The 26,534-nt window shown below is 36.3% G+C and overlaps 1 protein-coding gene across 1 annotated transcript in view; it reads left to right on the top strand.

The window, feature by feature from the left end:
- The first annotated feature begins 346 nt into the window (after positions 1–346).
- LOC113118547 (spondin-1-like) overlaps positions 347–26,534 on the top strand; it is a 199,962-nt gene continuing 173,774 nt past the window's right edge. The window contains exons 1-2 of the mRNA XM_026287803.1: positions 347–858; positions 2,051–2,157. Of these exons, the coding sequence (XP_026143588.1) occupies positions 621–858; positions 2,051–2,157 (345 nt within the window). The 5' untranslated portion in view covers positions 347–620. The remainder of the gene's footprint in view (positions 859–2,050; positions 2,158–26,534) is intronic.

Raw genomic sequence — 26,534 nt, 5'->3', positions numbered from 1 at the left:
TACGATGAGGTCATAGTCGTGGATCATATTTGTATTTACTTTCGTTTTGTAATTTCTTAAAATGCATAATATTTACAAAAATGCACAATAAAGTTTGACATTTGAAACAGAAGTTAAAAGTTAATCTACAAGTAGGCTAAGGAGAAGAGAGTCCTACAATTGGGTGCTCTAATATTTACAGGCAAACACTGAGAGCGCTTGAGAAAGCAATGCTCCAGTGAATTAATATAATTAAAGCAATAATTATAAAATACGAAATGCAATGAAATATTTATACAAATTATAAATAATAAGCAACGAATAAAAATTGTTCTGACGATTCTCAAAATATCTAAAAACCGGGGCTCTCTCTGAGCATGGTCTTTGTTTTTAAGTTCATGTGGCTGAATCCATTCAGCTGTCAGTGTGAGAGCAGCGCTAGAGTCAGTCCACTCTGAATGTGCCACTCGATACAGACGGGCGATTCCTCACCTCTCTTTCTCTCTTCAGTTCTGTTCAAAATAACAGGGTGAAGGCGGATATATCAGCATTTACGTATGTGAGCCTGTTATTACAGCCAAGTGTAGTTTCCACTAAGAGTTCAGCACTCTAAAAACACGCTTGTAAGTGCATATTCGGAAATGAAAGTGAAGCGATCGGAGATGTGGACAGCCGCTGTCCTGCTGATGTTAACCTTCTACGTGTGCGCGAGTGTACCCGAGGAGCCCCCGGACAGAGCGGCTCCATCTGACGGCTATTGCAGCTGGATAACGCGGGCTCAGCCTCACGGAGCTGGAAGCAGGAGGGAGGGCTTCAATGAGTTCAGACTGCGAGTGGAAGGAGACCCGGAGCATTATCAACCCGGCAGCACTTACCGAGGTACATGTCAATGTTCCAGCTGTTGTCAGGACCACCGGCGCGGACAAAGACGCTTCACAGTGCGCGCTCTGCAGATAGGGGCTTTGTCTGAAAAAACGAACAAGCTGCCTATGATATTTAGCATGATGGGGCATATTGCCCAAGTGATAATGGAAACTGGGTTTTATTATGAGGCGGGGAAGTTGTCTTAGTAACTATAACGTTTTAAGTCCATATATATATATATATATACATATATATATATATATATATATATATATATATATATATATATATATATATATATATATATATATATATATATATATATAAAACATATTTCATTTTATTTGAATTTATCAACTAGACTGTCAAAAACTTTAGATTTGACAACTGAGAGTTTTATAAAATGTTTAATTTAAATGCTTCTTATCTCCCAAATAACTTATACAATTTGAATACAATTTTAATACTGAGGCATGAGGCTTGATTGTTTGATTTATGTTAGATAATGTTGTCATATCTAACATGACTGAATGACTGACTGACTGACTGACTGAATGAATGAATGAATGAATGAGTGAACAAAAACAATTTTACATCTATTTCTGTTATATACATCCTATATGTTACTGTAAATTTGTTTTCAGTATGCAAATGAAAGGTTTAGAATATTTCTAACTTTCTAATTTGTACTGTGCATTAACCAATGATCAGTTTCTTTGTGCATTTTATGTTGAATAATTTAGTGAGATACTTAAAATGGGTTACGTGACTATTTTACTGGAGGTATTTTAACAAAAAAAGTGAGAATTTCTGGACTAGAAAAGAGGTGAAGTTCCTTAATGCATTTTTGGGAGCGGTGAACTCTTCAAATTTTTCAGTGAACTGCTGAAGCATATAAGCAGTGCTCACCTTGCTCTTGCATCAGCTGTTTCGTCTGTTTCCTTCACCTTCCCAACTCCACAAACAAAATGTAGGCATCTTGCTAACCATACTTATCTTCCAAGCATTTGTAGCGGTCTCCTTCAGCCCCTCCACTGCGGATAACAATCCTCAGTAGCTAAAGATTAAATGGGCAAAGCTTAGGAATTATTATTAATTCTGTATCAGAATAATCAGATCATTGTATGTGTTTTATTGTTTTTGACTGACCCGTGAAAGCAACCAGAAATATAATGTAACTGATTATTGTTATTGTTATTATTTCCAGTATCCCTGTATGCAACCAACCCTGCATACTTCAGAGGCTTTACTCTTATTGCTCTGAAGGAAGGGCACAATGGAGACCAAGAGGAGGATTATGCTGGAAATTTCCAGGTGAGAATCTGACTAAAGTCATGCACACTAGCAATGCAAATGCACTCTTGGAAATTATAATTACATGTGATGTAGAACATGGTTAACCTCCCAAATAAAGCTCTGCATACCCATATAATCTTATGCATTAGACTAGAAAAATAAATGATCTTCTCAGCTTTGTAAAGGGAGGCTTTGGCACATGCGTCTGTGTCTAATCAAAACCAAAATATCTAGCATGTCAGAAATTCATCTGACCATCCAAATGCTGGTCAGAAGTGGCTACTCACTTCTTGTTACCCCTTACACACTGCACGTCAAAAAAGACAGACGACAAAGCCAAAAAAGTCACACAAGACAGAAATTAGCTCAAAATTGAAAGAAAATGACACTGTGTATGCCTGGCCTAAGATGGTTGTTCATTTTCTAAAAGCAAATGAAGACATTTTTAATGAAACCTGAGCCCAGTCTCTCTATGGAAAGTGAATTCAACCAAATCTAGATAGTTCAAAAAGTTAATAAAACATTTTGAACATAATCCATATGAATCAAGTGTCAAGCAAATATGGCTAGGCTTCCATGTATATTTTATGAGCTCTACACTGATAGAGGACAGTATCAACATTCCCCATAGCAAATTTGGAGTCTCTAACTCAAACTCTCTAGCGCCATCACTTGTCAAAAATGTCAGCCTCTTTATGCTAATAACTTCCGAACCGTAAACCAGACAATTAAAATTTCCCTTTTCCCTCTGAATCCTTGGCTCATGCCGAGTCGAATGAACCCCAAAATAAAAAAAATAAAAAAGGTTTAGTTTTTTCACTATTTTCAATTGTTCGAAAAAACGACTTTTTCGAACTTGTCCTATTCGTCCTATTCGTCCAACTGTTCTCGAATGACACAAATTTCACAAAAAGCATGTAAAAATGTATGTGAGGCTATATCTCAGCAACGGTTTGGCGTATTGAGACCAGTGTTTCTGAGGCTTTGACATATTTGCTCCAAACTTTGTATGTGTCATTGTCAACTCACACTGACCATGCCGCATCAATTTAGTGACAGCCCACATATTGGATAAAGATTAACAAACCATTCATTAACCATTAATAATTACACCTATACAAATGCTAATAACTTGTTATTGCATTAGTCTATTGCAATGAAACTGATCTCAAAATATTCCCTGGCTTATGCCATTAGAAACATTAGAAACTATTACAGATCCCAATTTGAACACTATGTGTATAATATAATAATAGATGTATTAATAAAGCTGTTGTAATTATTACTATTATTATTGTCTTAATTTTTATTTTATTTGACAGAACAAAAGAAAATTTGCAGTACTAACTTTTAGGATTGTTGATGGAGCTTTTATTTTGGCAGACCTGAATTTGGGAAGATTTGTGTTGCACATATCACGTTGTCACATCCATGCTTTGTAAAAATTCATAAAAATGTTTCTGAGCAACTGACAAGTACCACTGTTTCAGTACTGATTTTCCTTATGCTTTGAACTTTAAACCCTGGCTAACAAGAGATAGCGACGCAAACTTGCACTGGTGCTTCAAAGATCAACGGGAGTCTTATGGGTTTAAGAAAAACATAAGACTCAGTAAATGATGACAGAATTTTTTGTTTTTGGTTGAACTAACTCTTTAAAGGAAACTATTATTACTTCTATGCTATTTGGGGTCACTATTTGCTGTCCAAGAGCACCAATTATATTGTCAGGATCTTATGGATATTAGATGCTGTGAGTCCTGGGACAATAAATTACAGAAGACTCCACTCATATAGCGATGATGGTTTAGTCTGTATTAAGGCAGCAATCCTTATTGTCTGGCTGTGGGATCTACTGTACTCCCTTTGTGTCCTGGAGCCAAGCACAGATTCAGACACACCTGGCAAAGCTCTTACATCAACATCATATGCTGCCTCTCCACACGACTTCTCATGCTATGCCAGATAGTGGAAACAGAATGAAAAAAGGCCCATTAAATGTCACATAAACCATAAATCTCAGCTCCCTACAGAAATACTCTGCTCAAACCTGCTCTTGCACAGAAGAGATTTCTTTTCCTGCAAGTGGGATATAGATCAGTGGTTCACAACTGATTTTGTTTCAGGAACCAGATTATACATTTACATTTAGTAAATGGAGAAGAACACAATATGACAACTGTACACGATTTGTAAGCTTTCAAAATTAATCAAATATGTTTACATATTTGAGAATCAAGGCATCATAAAACCTATGCAGGTTGACATTTATCTAAATTAGCTAGATTCTACCAAATGGCAAATCAGTTCATCATTGATTGAATCATTTATTTACATTTTACACATTTGCACAAGCCTACAACAGACCAAAAATGTCTCAGGTTACTTATGTAACCATGGTTTCTTGAGTAGGGAATGAGGAATGCTTCGTCGTGACCGGTGTCTGAAGAATAAAAACACCAACAACACACTGGACAGCGACAGCCCATGACGTCACTACTAGTGCGACTATAGTATAAATAGGCACCGGGAGAACACCTCATCCACTTCTTCATCTGAAACTTGGATCCAAAGCAAGGCAGGAAGCTAAAGGACGCAGTGTCTCATTCAATACTCAGGGAACCATGGTTACATAAGTAACCTGAGATGTTCCCTTTCAAGGGAACTTCTAACTGCATCCTTTAGGGATCACTATGGGGAACGGTATACACACCACCATGTTAAGGGGAGTGCAGGCCATAACCATGGCAAGCACTTAGTACCAACTCTACCATTTCCATGGTAGTTGCCCTGGGATGTTAGACGACTGTCTGTGACATTATCCCTTATGGATTAAGGCCTAGGCTACGTACCCACACTTACCTGTTAGGGCCAGACTCCTGGATCAGGGGTAGAGCCCAAGGCTTGGGATCAGGAATAGTTTCCTTTAAAGTTGATACGACCAAGAGCATAGCATTATATTAAGTCTTGGCCTGTCACACAGGGGTTACCGCTTGCTCTCACATAAGCATGCTGAAGGAACTGTTTCAACAGATCCCTAGTAGCAACTCCCTGTTTAAACAGGTATCCTGTGGATACATAGGTGGAGTGGCCAAGATGAACTGGGCTTACCAGTTCAAGAAACAGCATGAAGCAACCGTGCGAAGCCCTCCCCTTATAGGATTTTTGAAAAGAACATCCTAAAAGGGTACTATTGTGTGATCTTACCTCAGTGTGGATTTTAGAAAGTGTGCAAAGACTTCACGTGCACACTTACCATAACATGGATTTTAGGATACCGTTCTAAGGGGCTCGCATGGCACTCTGAAAGAGCAGCTTATAGATGGAATTAGGACTGTCGCGATATACCGGTATTGACGATAACCGTTATATTCGAATAAACAATTATCGATATCGTGTTAATTTAGTGTATGAGGATATACCGGTATTAGTGATAACCGCAATATTTACTTTGTTTTACAGGAATTGTAAAGTGCAATCCCTTACTGCAACATAAATTATTTTACATACTACTAATATACTTACAACTGTAAGGTTTTGGTACTATTCTGTAACAAAAAAGTACAATCTTACAACTGTAGAGGTGCATCAACTTCTGAATGAAACTACAACAGTCCACTGTGAAAATGAAAACTAACTGCGTAGCCTTTAACACTGGCCTATCATTCGCCATCCTCATCCCTCTCTCAAAATAATTTGCCCCAATTGTCATCTAACAAACCTGGGTGTGTTACATGACAACTGCTTTGCGCGGTCTTTTGCGCTTATTTTTGTTTGGTCAGATGAGAATGATTTGCGTCCTTCACCCTGGTTTCACCGCGGGCTTCACAGATGATTTTCACGTCGTGCAATTATGTCACTTCATAAGGTTCCCATTGGGAAATAATGGCGATTTACTTGTGTGAAGTAAACGCAACATTTTTCAACTTTCTGCTAAGATATATGTGACTTTTTTGCATCGACAATTATTATTATTATGAAATCATGCTACCTCCGCATATTTTGCTTCCTGAAATTGGCAATTTATGCGGTGAAAGTGCGCTGTATTTAAAAAAATGCGACCCCCGCATAAATATGCGGCCCTTGGCTGATTATGCATTAAATCAGGTGATCGCATAATCGCGTTTTTCTGGAGGGACTGGTTCATCAGAGTAAGTTGTTATTATTTTACTATTCATAGACTAGGAAATATTATGTAACCTATTAACAACGGTTTTCTGTGTTCATATACTTAAGTAAAGGGTGATTATTTTAACAAGTACCGCATTTTCTTTACTCGTCTTATTTTTGTATTTGCAATCAATACGGCCTGTGTGTAGTAACACTTCATTTCTTTCTTTGTTCAAATCTATGAACAGTTACACGATTAAAATGGATCTTGAAAAACTGAGCGACCACATTGCTACATTAAACTCTGTAAAATGTTAAGTCGGTCACAGTGCCATGCACTTAATGCCTCCTCTCCGGTCATTCTTCAATAAGGTTCATTAGTTAACATTAGTTAAGTACATTAGTTAACATATAAATATCATAAATAATAATGAACCATATTTCCACAGCATTTATTTATCTTAGTTCATGTTAATTTCAGCATTTACTAATGCATTGTTAAAATCAAAGTTGTGTTTGTAAACATTAATGTACTATGAACATGAACATTGAATAACTCAATTTTTATTAACATTAATAAAGATTAATAAATTGTGTAATAAATGTATTGTTCATTGTTCATTCATGTTTACAGCATTACTCAAGAAGGTTTTGCATATGCAACCTATACTTCTCGCTCGATGCTTCAGCAAGAGGGGATATCCTGGTAACCAGGAAGCCCCTCAGGGCAACCCAGCTGGACATCCAGGAAATTTTGCAGTGCCGTGCCAGGGGTCTGATGATCAAGAAGGCTTTTGCAGAGGCCTATGACATGGCCACATGATCCAAGAAGCATGAAGCCAGAACCAGGGCTATCATTCCAGCTGGACATCATATTGATGAGTGATTTGTGCCGTTCACCAAGCTTTGTTTATTTCACTTGCATTTGCATTGAAAGCAGGGTTCCCGTTTCTGCCTGAGGGAGTCCCGTTGTTTATTGGCTGGTGATCTTCCTTAATGATGACGTCTTTTGGGAGAGCTTGGTGATGACCGGTGGATTCCTAGTGACAGGTTTTGCATTTCTTCTCAAATTTTCTTTGTTCAAAGACTTAAGGCTTTTGAAGATTCCTGAGGTCACAAAGTTTCAACAGATTGTTTTGAGTTCTGGGTGACTAGAACACTATCAGAGTGTTGGAGTAGGCAGTTCAAGCATTTCAATCCGTGGCAAAAAAGCAAGTGGACTGAATTTGTTCAGAGATTGGGGATTTGTCCAAGCTGATTTGGTCCATCCCATGAAGCGATCTTCCAATCGACTTGTTGCAAGGCGGAGTGTGCATACCTTAACATGATGCTTAAATTTATCACATGGGGAAATCTCTTTGCTGGTTTTGTTTAATAACTTCAATAATACGTTGTACAACACACACCATTCAAAATACAATATTTTCATTCATCTTACAGTCTTGCAAATATCACGTCCAACACTAAACTTACCATATCTTACACACATGTAATAATATCTGATAAAATAGGTTATAAAACATTGGTTAAAGTTGCGCCAGTTAAATTGAACACATCAAGCATATATAGGACATAAAACATTGTATTTGTGAAAATAGTTAACCTTTTAGAATTTTCAATGATTATCTTTTGAGTTCAGTTTGTAGAAAGAGTCACAAGCAAGGCACAAGTCATGGGAAATGCTAAATGGATCCTTTCTGTTGAGGTCCATGAATTATTGATGATTCCTGCGGGGTTGCACAGGGGTTCCATACATGTTGTGGACATGAGATGCTTCTTGATATACAGGGTCCTTGTATCTTGTGACCGAGTTAATTTCATCAACTCTTTTGAGTGGTGTGACGAGTGGGGTGGGGCAGAGAGCCGTGGGAATGGAATGTTTTGGTGGAGTGATTGGACCCACCGGTCTCAAGTCCCACAGAGGAGATCAGAAGGATATAAAAGAGGAGCAATGACAGTGAAGGATGTGAGAGGACCGGGCCTGGGTTTTATTTTATGTTTTGGTTTTGTTTATGCACAACAGTCGTCCGCGAGGGGCTGTCACGCTGTTTTGTGTTTATTTGATTATTAAAGCTTAATTTGATTGTCCGCCGGTTCCCGCCTCCTCCTTCCTGAGATTATGAAGTTTGTACTGTATTACACTGATGCCGAAACCCGGGAGGAAGGAGGGATGCACTGCCTAAGATTCCTCGCCGCTGTGGTGAATCCTCTGTGCCATCGAGCAGGGCAAGGAATTGTGCCGCCATGGACGCTCGAGGAGGTGGGCTGGAGTGAGTTGCTGGGGACGGACGAGCTAGGTGCTGGCTGCCCGCCATGTGGAGGAGCGGCTGCCATCCATGAGGGAGTGAAGGAGTCTCCGCCTGCTGCCGTCTGCCTGAACAGGGAGGAGCAGGGAACGGGGGATTCCTGCCGGGTGCCCAAAACCAGAGGAGCTGTCAGCATCCACCGGACGGCGGAGGAGTGCCGTGCCATCTGCCGAGGGTCGTCCAGATCCACCGCCAGGTGGCTCTAAGGAAATCACCCAGCTCGTGGAGGGCCTAGCGGGAGTGTGTCTGGGAACCGGATTTCTCTCTCCCATCTCCCCTTTCTCATATCTGTTGCTCCTCATCCTTCCATCTCCTTTTATCTCGCCTTGTCTGTCCTACCCCCAGGTCCCCACAGGTAACCTTGAGCGCCACACCAACCCCACTTTTCTTAATGCTGACCTAATTATGGTTTTTAACAATTACTCCTTGACAGAGAATTTGAGCCTTGTTTTTCCTTAGTTGATTATTAATAGCTTTAAGACAACAGATGGAAGAAAGGAGTCACTTTTGATTCCTTTGGAAGTAGTTGATTGTGCAGTTTATTTGTGATTTATTTGTAGTTTATTTGTCGACAAAGTCTCTACAATTGTGTAGCCTAGTGAATCAAACTGAGAGAACTGGGAACTTTTGCAGGTGTTTTGAGTTGATTCGCTGATTGGCATGTCACCATATTCTAATTTGTTGAGGTAGTGAATTGGTAGGTTTTTGTTAAATGTGAGCCAAGATAATCACAATTAAAATAACCAAAGACTTAAACTACTTGAATTTATTTAATACATGAGTTTCACAATTTGAGTTGAATTACTGAAATAAATGCACTTTTCCACTACATTCTAATTTATTGACATGCACCTGTATATAAGGGCGTTTCATTTTAGTTGATTACAGATTATTAGGATGTGTGCGTTTGTCATCTCCACCTCATCTAAACTGCCACAGTCCTGTGTAGTTTAGCCTGTGTAGTGTTTAGTGAGAAAATACAGAACTCGCTAAAGCATTTAGCTTCACTTTACACCGACTTGGCAGAAAGTGGACAGGAGAGGGAGAGAATATTTGATTTGAGCAGACAAAAGAAAGCAAGATACTTCAGACAAGGTTCACTGGTAATGTGCTATAATGGATGATTACATAAGGAGGGCAAAAACAAATAGTATGGAATATTTGGCAGAACAGCCTTTTTTTCTTTCTTTAGATTTTCTATTATTTTTTTTTTTCTTGAACAGAGTTCTTGCAAAGGTCTGTAACAAGATCTGCCAAGTCCTTGACATGCAGTATGACATAATATGGGTATAATGTATTTGGATTTTTTTTTTTTTTTTTTTTTTTTTCTGTTTATGTTGCTTCACCACTGCAAACAAAAATTTACCAGAAAATTTTTGGCAATACCGTTTGTATACTTGGAAGTGTATTTTTTAAGAGGCTGCTTATAATAAACCTGTATATATAAGCTGAGCATTCTGAACATGTACTGTATCTTACCTGAATACCGAGATGTGGTTCGTTTTAATAACTTTTACTACTTTGGGGTTTTGTTGGATTCCTTCCAAATTGAAAGGTGCATCATGCATCAGAGTGTGCAAATGATAGCTCAATTTATTCAAAAACACAAGGAGAAGAATAGAGGAGAGAGAGAGAGAGAGAGAGAGAAAGAGAGAATTTTTGAATTTTAACATCACTTTATTTTGCCTTCTTCAAATGGCAATTAATACAGATATAAAACATTTTAAAAAATAAAAGCATTAAACATTAAACAAAGTTTTCAGAAAAAGATAAAATTTCTCCATTCACAGTACATATTTCCCATTTAAGCTCCAAATCTCTTTAAAACCTTCAACATTATAAATTAATCTATAATAATTAAATTCTAAATGTATCCTAGCTCTTGTTATACATTAAAAAAAAAAACAAGAACATCAATATTATTATTTTGTTCTATTTTTCTTTTTCTTGTTGCATAAATTGTTAATTTAGCTTGTCCTAATAGAAAATTTAAGATTTTACTAATATCCCTCTTATTTTTCCCAATTTTCACTCCAAAAATGAAACAAACATCAGAGAACATTTCTCCAAACAAATTAAACAATTCTTTCAAAAAAAACAAATAAAGGCAACAATCGTTTGCACCTAAGAAAACAATGAAAAATAGTTTTTCTACAATTACAAAAAGGACAGGTATCAGTAATTTCAGAATTTATAATAGACACAAAAGCATTTACTGCAATAATACCATGCAGTATTCTCCACTGAATATCTCCAACCTTTTTGGTCAATGGTGGCTTATAAATTGCTTCCCATACTGGCATTATCTCATCTTTTACATCCAGATATTTACTCCATGGTGTGTCAATCCTATTTTTTAATTTTCCTTTATTCAGCACCTTAACACAAAAGGAATAAATACTTTTCCCTCCTACAGAATTAAAAACAGTAAAACGAACGTCATTTTTGAAAAACCCTGATAGATTTTGAAAGTCCTCTTCATCCATTCTCGGTCTCACTCCCATACTCGGAAAGAGATCAGTAGACTCAGGCCATTCACATCCTTCCATCCAATTTTTAAGTCTTAATTTTTCTTCTTCAGTTAATAAGTCCCGAAAGCCTTGTAAAAACTGTCCAACTTTTCGAGAAGAATGAATACCAAGTCTTTCTGCCACCGCCTCCACATTATTCAAATTCGGACCTGCTAACTTTGTCAGATGTTTCATTGTCACCACTCCAGCTTTAATAAAAGCATCATTCATACCCGGAAATTAATCTTTTTTTAAAAACATTCGTGACCCATACACAATTGGTTCTTCTAATAACCAAAATAATGATGATTTTTTTGTAAACAATCTTCTCTTTTCTACAACACTCCATGCTCTAAACACACTAAAATAGAAAGAAAAAAATCCTCTAACATTCAAAAAAGTGGTATCCAGAAGAAAAATTGTTTGTCTCAAACCTAAATTTCCAACCTGTTTTAAAATTCGCCCAGCTGACACTCGACGTGGAGTTTCCAAATTCCCGTATAATAATTTCTGCACAAATTGTATTCTAAAAGCAACTTTCCTACTTACCAAATGAATCAAACCTTGACCTCCAAACTCTCTTGATACAAATAAGACACTCTGCGGTATCCAATGCATTTGATCCCAAAAAAAATCAACAAGCATTCTTTGTATTTTCATTAACAAATCAATTGGAGGTTCTAAAATTGCTAATTTGTGCCACAACACAGAAGCTATTAAATTATTAATAATTAATACTCTACCTATAAGACAAACATGAGTGGAGCCATTCCCATTTTTTTTAATCTTCCTTCCACCATTTCTAAAATTCCATTCCAATTCTCTTTTTCTATGGACTCATTCCCGAAATGAACACCTAAATATCTAAAACCTCCACGAGTCCAGCTTAAACCACCTGGCAATTTAGGTTTTTCTTCCCTCCAATCTCCTACTAATAAACCTGAACTCTTTCTCCAATTAATCTTAGCAGATGAAATTATGCCAAATTCTACTACTGAAGATATTTTATTAACATCATCTTGGTTTCTAATAAAAACAACAATATTGTCTGCATATGCTGAAGTACACACAGGTTTAACATTATCATCAATTGTTAAACCTACCAATTCATTACGAAATCTGTTCAACAAAGGTTCAATAGCTAATGTATATAACATGCCCGATAAGGAGCAACCTTGTCTTATCCCTCGATTTACCTTAAAAGATGCACTTAAGCCACCATTGACCTTCAGAACACTCTCAATACCTCCATAAAGGGCTTTTACCATATTTAAAAAAACTGAAGAAAAATTAAAAGCCTCCATTGTACTCCACAAATATTTGTGCTCCACTCGATCAAAAGCCTTCTCTTGATCCATTGAAAAAAGACCAAATTTAAAACCAAACAATTCAGAAGTGTGAAGTAAATCTCTTATAAAAGATATATTATCAAAAATTGATCTGCCTGGAACACAATAGGACTGATCACTATGTATCACAAATTCCATTGCCTTCTTCCAACCTATTTGCCAATGTTTTAGATAATGCCTTGTAGTCTGCACATAACAAAGCAACAGGTCTCCAGTTTGTTATATCTCTTAAATCCCCTTTTTTTGGTAGCAACGTCAACACTGCTCTTCTGCAGCTCAACGGGAGCTGCTCTTCAGCAAAACTCCCATTAAACACTGCTAACATATCTGACCCCATTATGCTCCAAAATGTTTTATAAAATTCTATGGGGATTCCATCAAGTCCTGGAGCTTTACCATTTGCCATACTCATCAAAGCTGAGTAAACTTCAGGCAATGACAATGGTTGCTCAAGTACAGCATTTATTTCAGCTGACACGTGTGGAAGACCTTCAAAAAACTTATATGTGACATTCATTTCTTCTTTATATTCAGAGGCATATAATGCTGAATAAAATTCCACAGTTCTCTTCCGTATTTCAGAAGGCTCCGTCAAATCATTCCCATCATCATCCCACAATGAATGAATTAATCTTCTTTGTCCGTTTTTTTCCTCAAGACCAAAAAAATAACTTGTTGGTGCATCCATCTCGTTAAAATTTTGAAAACGTGATCTCACTAGTGATCCTTGTCCCTTAATTCCAAGCAGCTCAGTTAAAACATCTTTTTTCTTTTTTATAGACTGCAAAAGGCTTTGATCTTGAGTTGATTCACTTAAAATCTGAAGGTCTATTATATCAGATTCAACATCTTCAATCAACTTAACAATATTTTTAGAGGCATTAAGAGTGTACTGTTTACAAAATTGTTGAATATTAACTTTGCCCACATCCCACCACTGTTGAATGGATTCAAAATGATTTACATTCATTTTCCACTGTTCCCAAAAGAACATAAAACCTTTTTTAAAACAATTATCATTTAACAACGAAACATTAAAATGCCAGTATGCACTTCTTACTTTAAGAGAATTAATAAAAACCACTCCACATACCAATCCATGATCTGAAAAACTAACTGGAGTGATAACACATGATTTAAAAATCTGTGAATGATGCTTATAACAATATATTCTATCAATCCTAGCCATAGAAATACAGTTTTCCTTATAATGGGCCCAGTAGTACTGTCTAAAATCTCCATGCTTTTCACGCCATACATCTGCTAAATCAAATGTTTCCACAATTCTTAAAAGTTTATTTCTTGAAGCCATATGTGGTTCAACATGATTTCGGTCCAAATTATTAATCGTACAATTAAAATCTCCAGCTAAAAAAATAAAATCTGAATCACATCCTTCCAATGTACTAGCCAATTTTTCTAAAAACAACATTCTTTCTTTTGCAAAAAACAGGAGCATATACATTGATCAGAATTATAGTTTTTCTTTCATATTTTGCAGTAACTTTAATTAATCTTCCAGCAATAACTTCATCTACCTCATAAGATAAAGGTGCAAAAGATCTTGAAAAAAGAATGGCTACACCAGCACTAGTGGAGCTTTTATGACTCATTATAACAGTCCCATCCCATCCTCTTTGCCAATCAATTTCATTTTCTTTACATGAGTGGGTTTCCTGTATGAAAGATATATCAATATTTTTTAATTTTACTAATTCATAAAAAGAATTTCTTTTCATTGCATCACGTGCTCCATTTAAATTTAGTGAGGAAATCTTGAACTCAGCCATAAAAAGAAGTGTTATGACTACTAAGACAAACCTCACTCCAAAGCAAATCCATCTATTGTTGTGATCCTTCCAACTCATCTTTTTGCATGTGTTCTTGTCTTTTGTACTAATTTCTTAAGACAATAAATTTCAGTCTCAGCAAGACCATCTCCTCCCACATTTTTCATCACCTCCCTTGCAGATTCAATAAAATTAGCTAGATCTGGAAAAAAGTCATCAACAACCACATTTCTTTTTCCTTTTGTTACCTGTAAAAAACTGCGAAACTTATCCAAATCGTACCTCTCCGCCTTTCTTACATTTATTGTTGCTTGAGTAGAGATTCCTTTTTCACTATCAGATTCTGATGAATATTCTGTCTCACTGCCAGCATCAGTTTTACTCATATCCTTCATCTCAGTTTTTTCTTTGACATGACCCTTCTTTAAATTCTTCTCACTCTGTCCACTACTTGTTGCTTTACGCTTTGTAGCTGGCAATTTAAAATTTTGTTCAGCTGTTTCCATTAATTCTTGCCCTGAAACAATGACTTCAAACTCTTTTACCATTTTTTTCTGTAGCTTCGTCTTCTTTTTCTTGTGCATTAGATTCTACGTTATTCTCAATTCTGCTTTCATTATGCTGATTTTCAGGCACTTCGATTTCAGTTGTTGTATTGCTACTCTGAGTTTCTATCAAGACTGACTCTTTTTCTCTTTCCTTTTCAGTACAACCTCTCGCCAAATGTCCTTCAGTTTTACAAATGAAACACTTCATTGTTTCAGTTGTAGCAAATATTACGTAATCGAACCCGTCAATCTTAAACTTGAACGAAACATTCAACTCATCAACTCCATGTTTTAACACCATGAACGCTTGTCGTCTGAACGATACAACATGCTTCAACAGCGGTGATTTACATCCTACCGGAATTTTTTTAATTGCCGAGACAAATTTTCCATAACGTGACAATTCGCGTTCTAAAACGTCATCTTTGATGAATGGCGGTACATTTGACAAAAGTATCTTCTTTGCCGGATTTACGAGGGGAAAAACCGGAGTATATGCATTTTTCACAACAATACCTTGTTCAACGATCTTATTCACCTTATCTACTGAATCCAAGAAAAGAACCATCGCGCTATTCATTCTAGAAGCTGATCTTATACTTTCATGCCCGATCACCTGTCCAACCGCAAGACTGGACTCTTCCACAGAACAGTCACTCCCGACCGGCACTTTAATTCCATGCCGTCGGGTCAGCTGTTCTAACCCTACTCCCTCCTTCACACCGGCCATAATGGCCAGTATCAAAAAATAAACTACTCCTCTAACCCTTACACTTTTACCATATAAATAAATAAATATGTAAATAAAAAAAAGTCAAAACAAACCGTGAAAGTTGGGAAAACACACAGTCGCTCTCACAGCCACGCTCCACAAACGCCCACACATGCGCACGAGAGAGAGAGAGAGAGAGAGAGAGAGAGAGACACCCTGAACCCTGCAAATTAAGAAAACATCTTCATCAATTTGACAACCCTCGCAACACAACCAAATACTTGTAACAAAACCAAATACAGAAACACGCAGCAAATAGGCCCAATACCACATTAGAAATGTTTAAGAGAACTGCAAAAGTGAAGAACCTGGCACATGTTTATCATTGTTTGCTCTGAAAGGTGAAATTTTGTTTATTTTAACATCTTGATCATATAATTCCTTAACTTTTTTATGTATATTATTAGCCTAATTAAGCGGGCAAAATTGCTAACTAACTTTCACAACTTCATTTAAGAAATAACCTTTGTTGGTGTTCTAACCACTTTAAGTTATCAAGTGAACGCTTCAAAGTGCATTTTCACAAATAGCCATAAGCTTTGCTTTGCATTCACTGATGTTACATTTGACCGCTTCAGTCGGCAGACAATGAAAGAAAAAACAATTTAGGCCTAGATAAAATACGTAATGTTCACCAATGCAAATTTAGTACTTATGAATATATGTGCCTTTCTCGTTTATAACAAATTCAAGCAGGATGAATGTCAAGTCTTTTAGCTTGTGCTTATATTTACACTTAGCTAAGTACTACACCATATTTGAGATATGAAACATTTAACAGGTGTGCAGCATTATTTATATAATATAAATCATGTGTTATATTACCAGAAATGGTTTACTTTGCATCGTAGCAATAAAAGCAGTAGCCTATTTCAGGCTAGGCTACATACCCCATGGGCGTAGGTTAGGGGGGGACGCTAGGTACTAGTCCCTATCAAAATTTTGAGATGACAAATTTGTCCCCAGCAGTATTTAGCAAGCTCTATTTATTTAAACCTCTATTTTTATCTTTGCACTGCTATTTGGATCGATTCTAACGGCCACAATGACAGTACAAGAAACGCTGTAATTTGATTGGCGGCGGGGTATTTGACAGGCTACACGCGCTGGCCGGGACTACTTTTGTGCTTGCACTAGCAGCGAGCGGGTGATGCGCGCGCTGCATTTGTGTGTGTGTGTGTGTGTGTGCGCGCGCATGTTGATGACGCCGACAGTAAGTTACCAGGGCTGTCTCTCTGCCACATACAAAGGCCAGAGTAAAAACATTTCAATATTCCGTTTTTTTTTTTTTTTTTTGCCCCCCTTTTTTTTACATGGTAGAGATGCCTTATGCAAAAGGGACATGAGAAGCTTTTTCATAAAGCAGAGTCAGAGTGTAAGTAAGCAAAATAACTAGCTAGCCACACAAATAAACTAGCAGTAGTAAATGACCAGGCTTTCAAATGCAGATTCTACTGTGGAAAATAGTATTAACTGCTGATAGTATGTGTTACCCAGGATGAATGCTATGTTAGCAAGTAACTGAATGTCAATTTAGAATCTTGCAGTCAACATAAACGTGAGTCTAGTGGAGGGTAAATAGTGTTTATAATAGAAAAATGTTATTATATTTATTTATATAGATTTGTTTCCTTGTGGCAGAGTATTTTTTGTTAGTGTATACTAATGTACATAATAATTTATGTTAATAAATGTTTGCTTGTTCAGCATTACACAGTCTCAGGTGTTTTATTTATTTATTTATTATTTTTGAGAGTGCATTTTTGAGATTATACAGTTGTACTAGCTCTTTAGGGACAGTATACAGGAGGGTATATCGGGGTCAGGGCACATTTTAATAAGATGAAGTAGATTCACGTCTGTATTGTGATATTCTGTATTGCCAACAGTCTGAAATAAAAGGGGGGGGGGATGTATGGGGTTGTCCCCACCAAAGCTGAGACCAAACCTACGCCCATGAGTCAAGGGCAAAAATATCGGCACCCTTGGTAAATATGAACAAATAAGACTGGGAAAATTAATCTGTATTGTTAATCCTTTTGATCTTAAAAAAAAAAAAAAAAAAAAAAAAAAAAAATATATATATATATATATATATATATATATATATATATATATATATATATATATATATATATATATATATATATATATATATATATATATATATATATATCACAAAAACCTAACCTTGCATTGGATAATAAAAATTTAAAATGATGGGAAATATAGTTACGGAATAAATGTTTTTCTCAAATACATGTTGGACACAATAATTGGCACCCCTAGAAGTTCTTATGAGTAAAATATATACATATATTACTATTCATTTTCACAATTTTGAGCACTCAAGGGTGATTATGAACATGAAATTATCCAGCCATGGATAAAATAAATATAAATAGGATGAAAAACAAAGCCAAAAATCCCTTAATCATCCATCACAGTGAGAAAAACCAAAGCATATGTTTCTGATGTGCAACAAAAGATAATTGAAATTAGTGAATTAGTGAAGTGGTTTGAAGAAAAGAGGTAGAGCAGTGAAAATTCCCATTTCAACCATCAAGACAATAATTAAGGGGTTCCAATCAACATACAATTTTATGAATCTGCCTGGAAGAGGACATGTCTATATTGTCCTAATGCATGGTGAGGAGGAGAGTTTGAGTGGCCAAAGACTCAAGGATCACAGCTGGAGAATCCCATAAAATAGTTGAGACTCGTGGTCAGAAAACCTTAAATAAATGTGTCAAACAGCACCTACATCACGACATGTTGTTTGGGAGGGTTTTAAGAAAAATGATCCTAGCTCATCCAAAAACAATTCCCAGCATATCCAGTTATCAGACACGACAGGAACTTCAAACGGGACTGGCTTCTATGGTCAGATGAAACTAAAAAATGCTTTTTGAGCAGCACTCAAGATGGGTTTGGTGTACAGAGGGATAAAAAGTACCCCATGTGTACAATGAAATATACTGCTGTATTTTTAATGTTGTGAGCCTATATTTCTGCTGGAGGTCCTTGCATCTTCTTTAAAACCATAGCAACTTTGATTTTATCAAATACCAACAGATTAAAAAAAAATAAAAAGGGACTGACTCTGTTGGAAATTTTATAATGGGCCATATTTGGATCTTAAAACCGTACACTAATCCAAATACAAACCTAAAAAAAGAAAAAAGAAAACCTGGGAATCTTAAGGATCTGGACAGATTCTGTATGAAGGAATGGTCTCTGATCTCTTATCATGTTCTTTAACTTTAAATTTTTTTTTCATAATGATGACTCCCCCCCCCCCCCATTTTAAATTATTATCCAATGAAAGGTTAGATTTTTGTGAATTTTTTAAGATGAAAGATCAGAAGGATTAAAAATGCAGATACATTTTCACAGCCTTCTCTGATTATATTTACCAAGGGTGCCGATATTTTTGGCCATGGCTGTACATGTATTCTAAATGTCAATATCCTTATGTAACTTAGGCCTAATATTTGTCACGCTTACATTTTTTTCATTTATATATTAACATTCCTTTAATAAAACAGCATGCATTTTTGTCACGCACATACTTTGATATTCATTAACTGTCCTTTATTTTGATAAAGGACTATGTGGGGAAAACATATATGTTCCCTAATTAAGAAAGTGTTGTGTAATTTATGAATTATTTCCTTTATTTTCGTAGAATATTACATGAGCTCCCATTATTCAGGCCTAACTAAAACAAGAAATGTATCAATTAAACTTGCCATGATTTAGCTAAATCATTGAAACAATGGATTAATGAAACGTCCTCTGTTTAAACTTAAGTTCTCTAATTATAATCATGCTGATGTGATGACTGATAGCTTACTGTGTAAGTTTATATACTGCTGTGATCTATTTCAGGCTTTCTGAATAATACCATTTTCAAAATAAATGTATTCTAATAACATTTTAGAAATTGCATTCTCAATGAGAACATCTCATAAATTCAGCCCAGTGCAGGTCAGAAATCATCAAAACTAATTTAAATGTCATCAGTGTTCATTGTGACTGTTGTGTTAGTTAAAGGGGTCATATGATGCAATTTAATTTTTTCCTTTTGCTTCAGAGTGTTACAAGCTCTTAATGCATAAAGAAGACCTATAAAGTTGCAAAGACTAAAGTTTCAAATCCAAAGAGATAACCTTTATAAAAGTTAAGACTTGTCTGCACCCTCCTAAAACGGCTCATTTAAACACGCCTCCACATGTCTACATCACGATGTGGGAAGATTTGCATAACACCACCCAAATGTTCACGCAAAAAAAGAAGGCATACCTTTTATTTTCGCTGTTGCCACCGGCACAATGTCATGGAAATGCTGTGTGTTCCATTGTGAAAGCATAAGAGGATGATATCCACTTCATCATGCCTAGAGCTAATGCAAGCTTGTCGCTGAGGAAATACATCAACTTCGCACTGTGGATCGCCGGATCGGCTTTCACCATGGATGAAGTGGAGTACAGCCCGGGGTTGTCACATGTGGTTGCCGAAAGCCCCCGGCCTCTTCTTTGTTGAATCCGCTGGCCGTTCCTCATTCAAGTCACTGGCAGTTCTTAACTCTAGCCCCCGGCCGTTCCTCACTCAAGCTGCCAGCCATTTCTCGACTCTAGCCGATCACAAATGCAGACATGGTTTTATGTTTACGTGGCGCAATATGAAATGAAACGCTTAAAACCTTAACACAACAACAACAAAACAGTATAAGTCAGTATAATCAGTAATTATGTCCCCATTGTATGCAACAAATGCCTCGTTTCTAGAGGGTTTTATAGTTGTTTTTTTTTTTTTTTTTTTTTTACTGTGCGCCAGTGTTCTGAATGGGACACACATCACAGTATAGTGAAGAGCACAACATTTCCCTCACATTCTTGAGGCATCCGGCCAGTCACGATGCACTGGATATCTGGCCAATCACCTCGCTTTTAAGAATGATGAATTTTGATGAGTAAAAAAACGACGTGTTTCAGAAAGGCGGGGCATTGAATAGAATCAATAATGTACAGTATGCGGAACATAATTAGTTTTTTGAGCCTTATAGTTTCACATAACTTGTGTGGCTATCTGCTCTGAGAGTGCAAGATGGGGTTGTTCGGCAACGTTCGAGATGTAACAAGGGGTTACATAATTTATTCTTATTTGTCTATTTTTTTCTTCATTATAAAGCTTTTTTTGTATCATTCAATGTTTAAATAATTAACTTTGTTATGCAATGTGAAATGTGAAATGTGAAACTAAAATCTTTTTCACAGTCTATAGCATTTTATAATTATTTGTACAATTTAACTTGACCCTTATATCTTTATTTAATGCATAAGCGATTATATATATATATATATATATATATATATATATATATATATATATATATATATATATATATATATATATATATATATATATATATATATATAAACTATGACAAGAACACTAATGCTCAACGAATAGGAGTGGCAGGCCATTTTAAAATCCCTAAAAGCCTTCAAATTACAGTTTACAACTGCACCTATCTCGGATGTAGATAGATTTATTTTAATGCGGATCTCATGGTGTTAACCCAAAATAAATGTGTTCTATTTATATTACAGTAAGTGTTTGTGCGGAAAAGTATTAATGTGCATGCATGACTGGGAGGTGCCTGCATGATCACTTGAAAAAGGAACCAATTCAAAATGAAAGCAAATACTCTTTGATTATATAATTTGAATGCAGGTTTCATTTCTTTCTTAAAGTGCGTCCAATACGCTACTAGACATCGCTTTTAAAGTTTTAAAGGATTTATACATGTTTGCATAAATTCTGCTCTCAGAACAGAGAGTCCATAACAGAGGGATGTCACATCCTTGACATAGCTTTTTCCTCTGAAACACAAAACTTAAAATTTAAATATAATTTATATTTAATGTTTTGTGTATGGTCAACCTTTATCCATTCTGCAGATATTGTTGCTGATTTGTCCATTGTAAATTACAGATACAAAATATATTGTCTACTAAAAACTCAGGGCCCGTATTCATAAAGAGTCTAAGAATCCTCTCAGAAAACTCTTAATTTAGCTTAAAAACTTTTATGTAGGATTCTTAGCTTAGATCTGAAAGCAACTCAGAGTAAGGAAAATACAAAAACTTAGTGAGGAGGCGGGGTTGACCCCGTTGCCATGTATGACACAATCTTTTGAAGACTGTGATTGGTTGGTTGTCCAAGAAGGGAAAAAAAGAGTGATTTTAAGTATAGGGTCTATTCTAATTCTCGCAGTAATTTTTCCTATTTGACTGTTCTCTCTCTCTCACACACACACACACACACACACACACACACACACACACACACACACATTATATGTGTCCATATAAATCTCTCTTTCCAATTACAGTGATATTTGTCCTATTTAAGGTGTGGTTTGAATGTTGGTTTTAATAGCGGGCCGGATGAGGGGGGGGGGGTGCGGGGGGTAGAATGGAAGTCACTGTGAACCAGCAACTGTTTAGTTTACCACCTTCTTTCAAAATAAAGTTTATCTTTAGCAGAAGAAGAAAACGTGCGTGCAATGGTGTGCTGTGATTGGTTGATCATATATATCATAGGGGTGTAACGATACGCGTATTCGTATTGAACCGTTCGGTACGACGCTTTCGGTTCGGTACGCGGTACGCATTATGTATACCGAACGGTTCGTTGGAGTAATTAATTATATTTGAAAAAAAAAAAAAAGAGAGAGAAAGAAATATAATGATATGCGTTCAACAAGGTAGCCCAATAACCCAAACAACGTAACAGGCAACGCCCCTGACACTCCCGAAGAAGAAAAAAACACCATCTTATATGTTTATGTTAGGCTACTCAGCAGGCGCTCGCTCACTCAGTACGCGCTGAAGGCTCGTTGCAAAATAGCCAATGCGTTTAACAGACTAGAAATGAGAAGATCCTCCAATAACCAACAGGTCTGGTGTTTGGGTGCACTTTGGATTCCCTTTAAGCTATAATGGTGATGGCAAGAGAGTGGTGGATAAATAAACAACGGTATGTCGCATCTGCAACATGACAGGGTACACCAGCGGGATTACAAAAAAAAAAACAAAAAAAAAAACAGCGGGAATATCTGGGATATATGCGTCAGTACTATCTGGGAAAAGACGAAAAAAAGGAGAAACATGCACGCAGCAAACTATCCCTGCAGCATTTAGACACTATAGCTTACAGGGAATCCAACCCAAACACCAGATCTTATATTTCTGGTCTGTTAAATGCATTAGACATTTTGCAACGAGCCTTCAGCGCGTGCTGAGTGAGCGAGCGCCTTAGGGGCCGTTCACATATCGTGCCTAAAAACGCATGGAAAACGCTAAGCGCGTCTTTCTCCTGAGGCGTCTGTCTTTGCTAAGCAACAATGATGTGCTCTCTCCATGAGACGCGGAAATTTCAGCGAAGGATAAATGGATTTGCAGCTCTAAAAATCGCTTGCAGTAGCTCTGCTACTGAATTTATTTCAAAATTGCAATCCATATACAACTATGATCAGCTGTTCCTTCATCTTGGCTGAGCTCTCAACGTTGTTACGGGAAAGGATGAAGCTGATTGGTTGGTTCTTGTCACATGACCCGCGGTGCGCTTGCGGCATTCTGAAAAGTTGAGATGTTTTTACATTTTGCTGTATCTAAAACGTATCGAACCGAACCGAACCGAACCGTGACATCAGTGTATCGTATCGAACCGAACCGTGAATTTTGTGAACCGTTACACCCCTAATATATCACATTCTGCAGAGAAAGGAAACTGGCATTTGTCGCAGTTTGGGAAAACATGAGCTAATAACTTGGCAAGTTATTGCATTTTGCATAAAATTGAAAATTTACTTTTCAATACCGACCTGGTACAATACAGGTTAAATTCATAAACACTGAGTGTTTGCATACGGAAGACAAACGGGCTTTTCATTCATCTCACTTTGCAATAATAAAAATAAGTGTCACAATGCAGATAATTTTAGATTATTATGGTGTTCTGATGGTGATCCTATATAGTCTTATATTTCTATATTTTTTTCATAATGAACTGGGCCCGTATTCATAAAGATTCTAAGAATCCTCTGAGAAAACTCTTAATTTAGCTTAAAAACTTTTACGTAGGAGTCTTAGCTTAAGAGCGATTCGGGACCGATCTGAGAGCAACTCTGAGTAAGGAAAAGACAAAAACTTTCATCTTACTGAGGAGGCGGGGTTGACCCCATTGCTATGTATGACACAATCTTTTGAAGACTGTGATTGGTTGGTTGTCCAAGAAGGAAAAAAAAAGTGTGATTTTAATTATAGGTTTAATAAGTGTGATTTTGTTTAATCCCCTACATTGGTGATGGTTGCATGAATATATATTTTTATTTTTATTTTATTTTATTTGGATTAATGTCTTGTATGGTGGTTTATTTTTCTTTTATAGTACGAATAATATGAATCTCTCAGTCTGTGAGGACTTACAGTTGTGTTTGTTAGCCTATTTTGTTTTGTTGAAAAAAAAATACATAAAAATAAAATAAAACTATAGGGTCTATTCTAATTCTCACTTTGAATTTACATGTGTAATTTTTCCTATTTTACCGTTTTCTCTCTTTCTCTCTCTCTCTCACACACACACACACACACACACATACACACATTATATGTGTATATAAATCCTTTTTTATTTACCATGCTTTTAATTTCCTATAAGGTATTTGATTGACTTGGAGTTAAGCAATGGAATGATTCATTTATAAGTCTTTTTGAGTTCATTCTGGTCCATATATATGTACAAAATAAGTTTCTTTGCCATTCTCTGGCAAAGGACTTTTCTGTGAAGACAGAGGTTTAAAGCCCTTCCCCCCTTAGGAATTTCAGTCTGGTTCTGCTGGGTGGGGGAAGTCAATGCAAGTATTTAACTTGATCTCCTAGGTTTACATGTGATGTCCAGCATTGCATTTCAATTACGAACAATAAATTTGACAATATCTTCTTCAAATTAAAATTGTCAATAATTGTTCTATTGGTGTTAATGTTGAAAGCTGTTGTGTGAACAAGTTGGTTGGTTGGTTATCCTGCTTGGTTCTTGTGGCACTAGAACTGATTTATGACTTCCTGAGGAGTTCGGCTCTCGTGTTTCAATGCATACAGCTTTGATAGACTCTTTAATTTGTCTGGTTCGACTCATTTCTGTTACATGGGAGAGTGTAGCACAAACTATTAACGGTTCATTCCCCCTGCTTGTGCACACCTATAAGCCTGCTATATTCATAAATGCAGTTTTTTGAGCCTGCTAGGTGGGAATGTCCAGTGGAAACTCAATGAACTGTGACACAATAAGATGTTCTGAATGTGCTGTAATTGTTTGTGTGATCACTCTGCTAACAGAAGGTTAAGACAGACCCAAATCATCACTATTGCATTTTCCCAGTTGCCAAATATCGTAATGTAGTGATTAATTTCTGGCACTATGGCATTTCTGTGCTGTGTCGGAGATGTTAGCATGTCTCTAAAAAGAGTCACAAACATGATCCCTGCACGATCTAATCTATAGCGTCTCATTAACTCACTTTCATCCATTGTCTGCAACACATTTCTTTCTGCCATTTTCTCCTCCGCTAAAGAAACTCTTAAGCCTCTTAAAAGTCCTCGTCTGTGCTCCTAACAAGTTTGACCTTAATACCTCTTTTAAGGGTTAAGATGCTTTCTGAATTACTTTTTTCTTTACTGGGATTTTTTCTTTAATTTTAAGAGTAAACGCCCACATTTCTAAGAATTTTCTTAGAATTTTGTCACTAGGAGCTACTTTTTGCATTAAGATTCTTTATGAATACGTGCCCTGGACTGGCAGTGAGCAAACTGCTTTTTGCTGCTGCTTTTGATGAATAGCCTACAACAAAACTAACTTATAGCACCGATGATAACAGCACTATTTATTTACATAAAAATTTAACAAAAACATTTTTGGTGTAATAATACACAAATTTACAAAAGTTGTTTCTTAAATATAAACCAAAGCGTGATCATACATTATTAACGTCTTACTGGAATTATTAGCCCTTAATGGATCCAGTCTTACATGTATTCTGTAGCTTATTGTGAATATAAACCATCGGAGTTGGATGTACAGTTCTGAATTAAGTTTTACTCTTCTCTGTATGAGCAAAAATTATGGTGCAGCCTACTTGTTTCCACTGAAGAACAAAATTAAGTGATTGTGCTGGCGCCTCATGCATTAAGCACACTTCAACTTCCACTATCCACACAAATGCTTAGATATACACCTAACAGCACACTTTTACTTAGGTTAAATGTTTAAACTAAAATTGTAATATGCTTTAAGTGTTTAATATTAGCATATTTTATTTTAAGCAAGCTGTGATGATTTGAGAATTCTGAATTGATCAAATGTGATCAACTCAACTGTCTGCTGGCATCCATTTGGTCACCACCTAAAAACAACAACAACAGTAAAAAAAAAAAAAAAAAAAAAAAATATATATATAAAAAAAAAAAAAATATATATATATATATATATATATATATATATATATATATATATATATATATATATATATATATATACATATATATATATATATATATATATATATATATATATATATATATGTATATATGCATGTACAGTTCTCTCTCCACCTTCTATATCACGACTTAGGTGCCCTTGAGCAAGGCATCGAACCCCCAACTGCTCCCCGGGCGCCACAGCGTAAATGGCTGCCCACTGTTCCGGGTGTGTGCTCACAGTGTGTGTGTGTGTTCACTGCTCTGTGTGTGTGTGCACTTCGGATGGGTTAAATGCAGAGCACAAATTCTGAGTATGGGTCACCATACTTGGCTGAATGTCATGTCACTTTCACTTTTATAGGTTATAGGTTTGAGGCCCATGCAGGTCTATACCATATTTATGCATTTGGAAATTAATGTTGTGAATCAGGGCTTGTTTTATAATTAAATGAGAAAATGCTTA

This window comes from Carassius auratus, chromosome 18 (assembly GCF_003368295.1).
Source record: "Carassius auratus strain Wakin chromosome 18, ASM336829v1, whole genome shotgun sequence".
Taxonomy (NCBI): Eukaryota; Metazoa; Chordata; class Actinopteri; order Cypriniformes; family Cyprinidae; genus Carassius; species Carassius auratus.
Note: the sequence above shows the minus strand (reverse complement) of the source record. Positions and strands in the feature narration are given on the sequence as shown.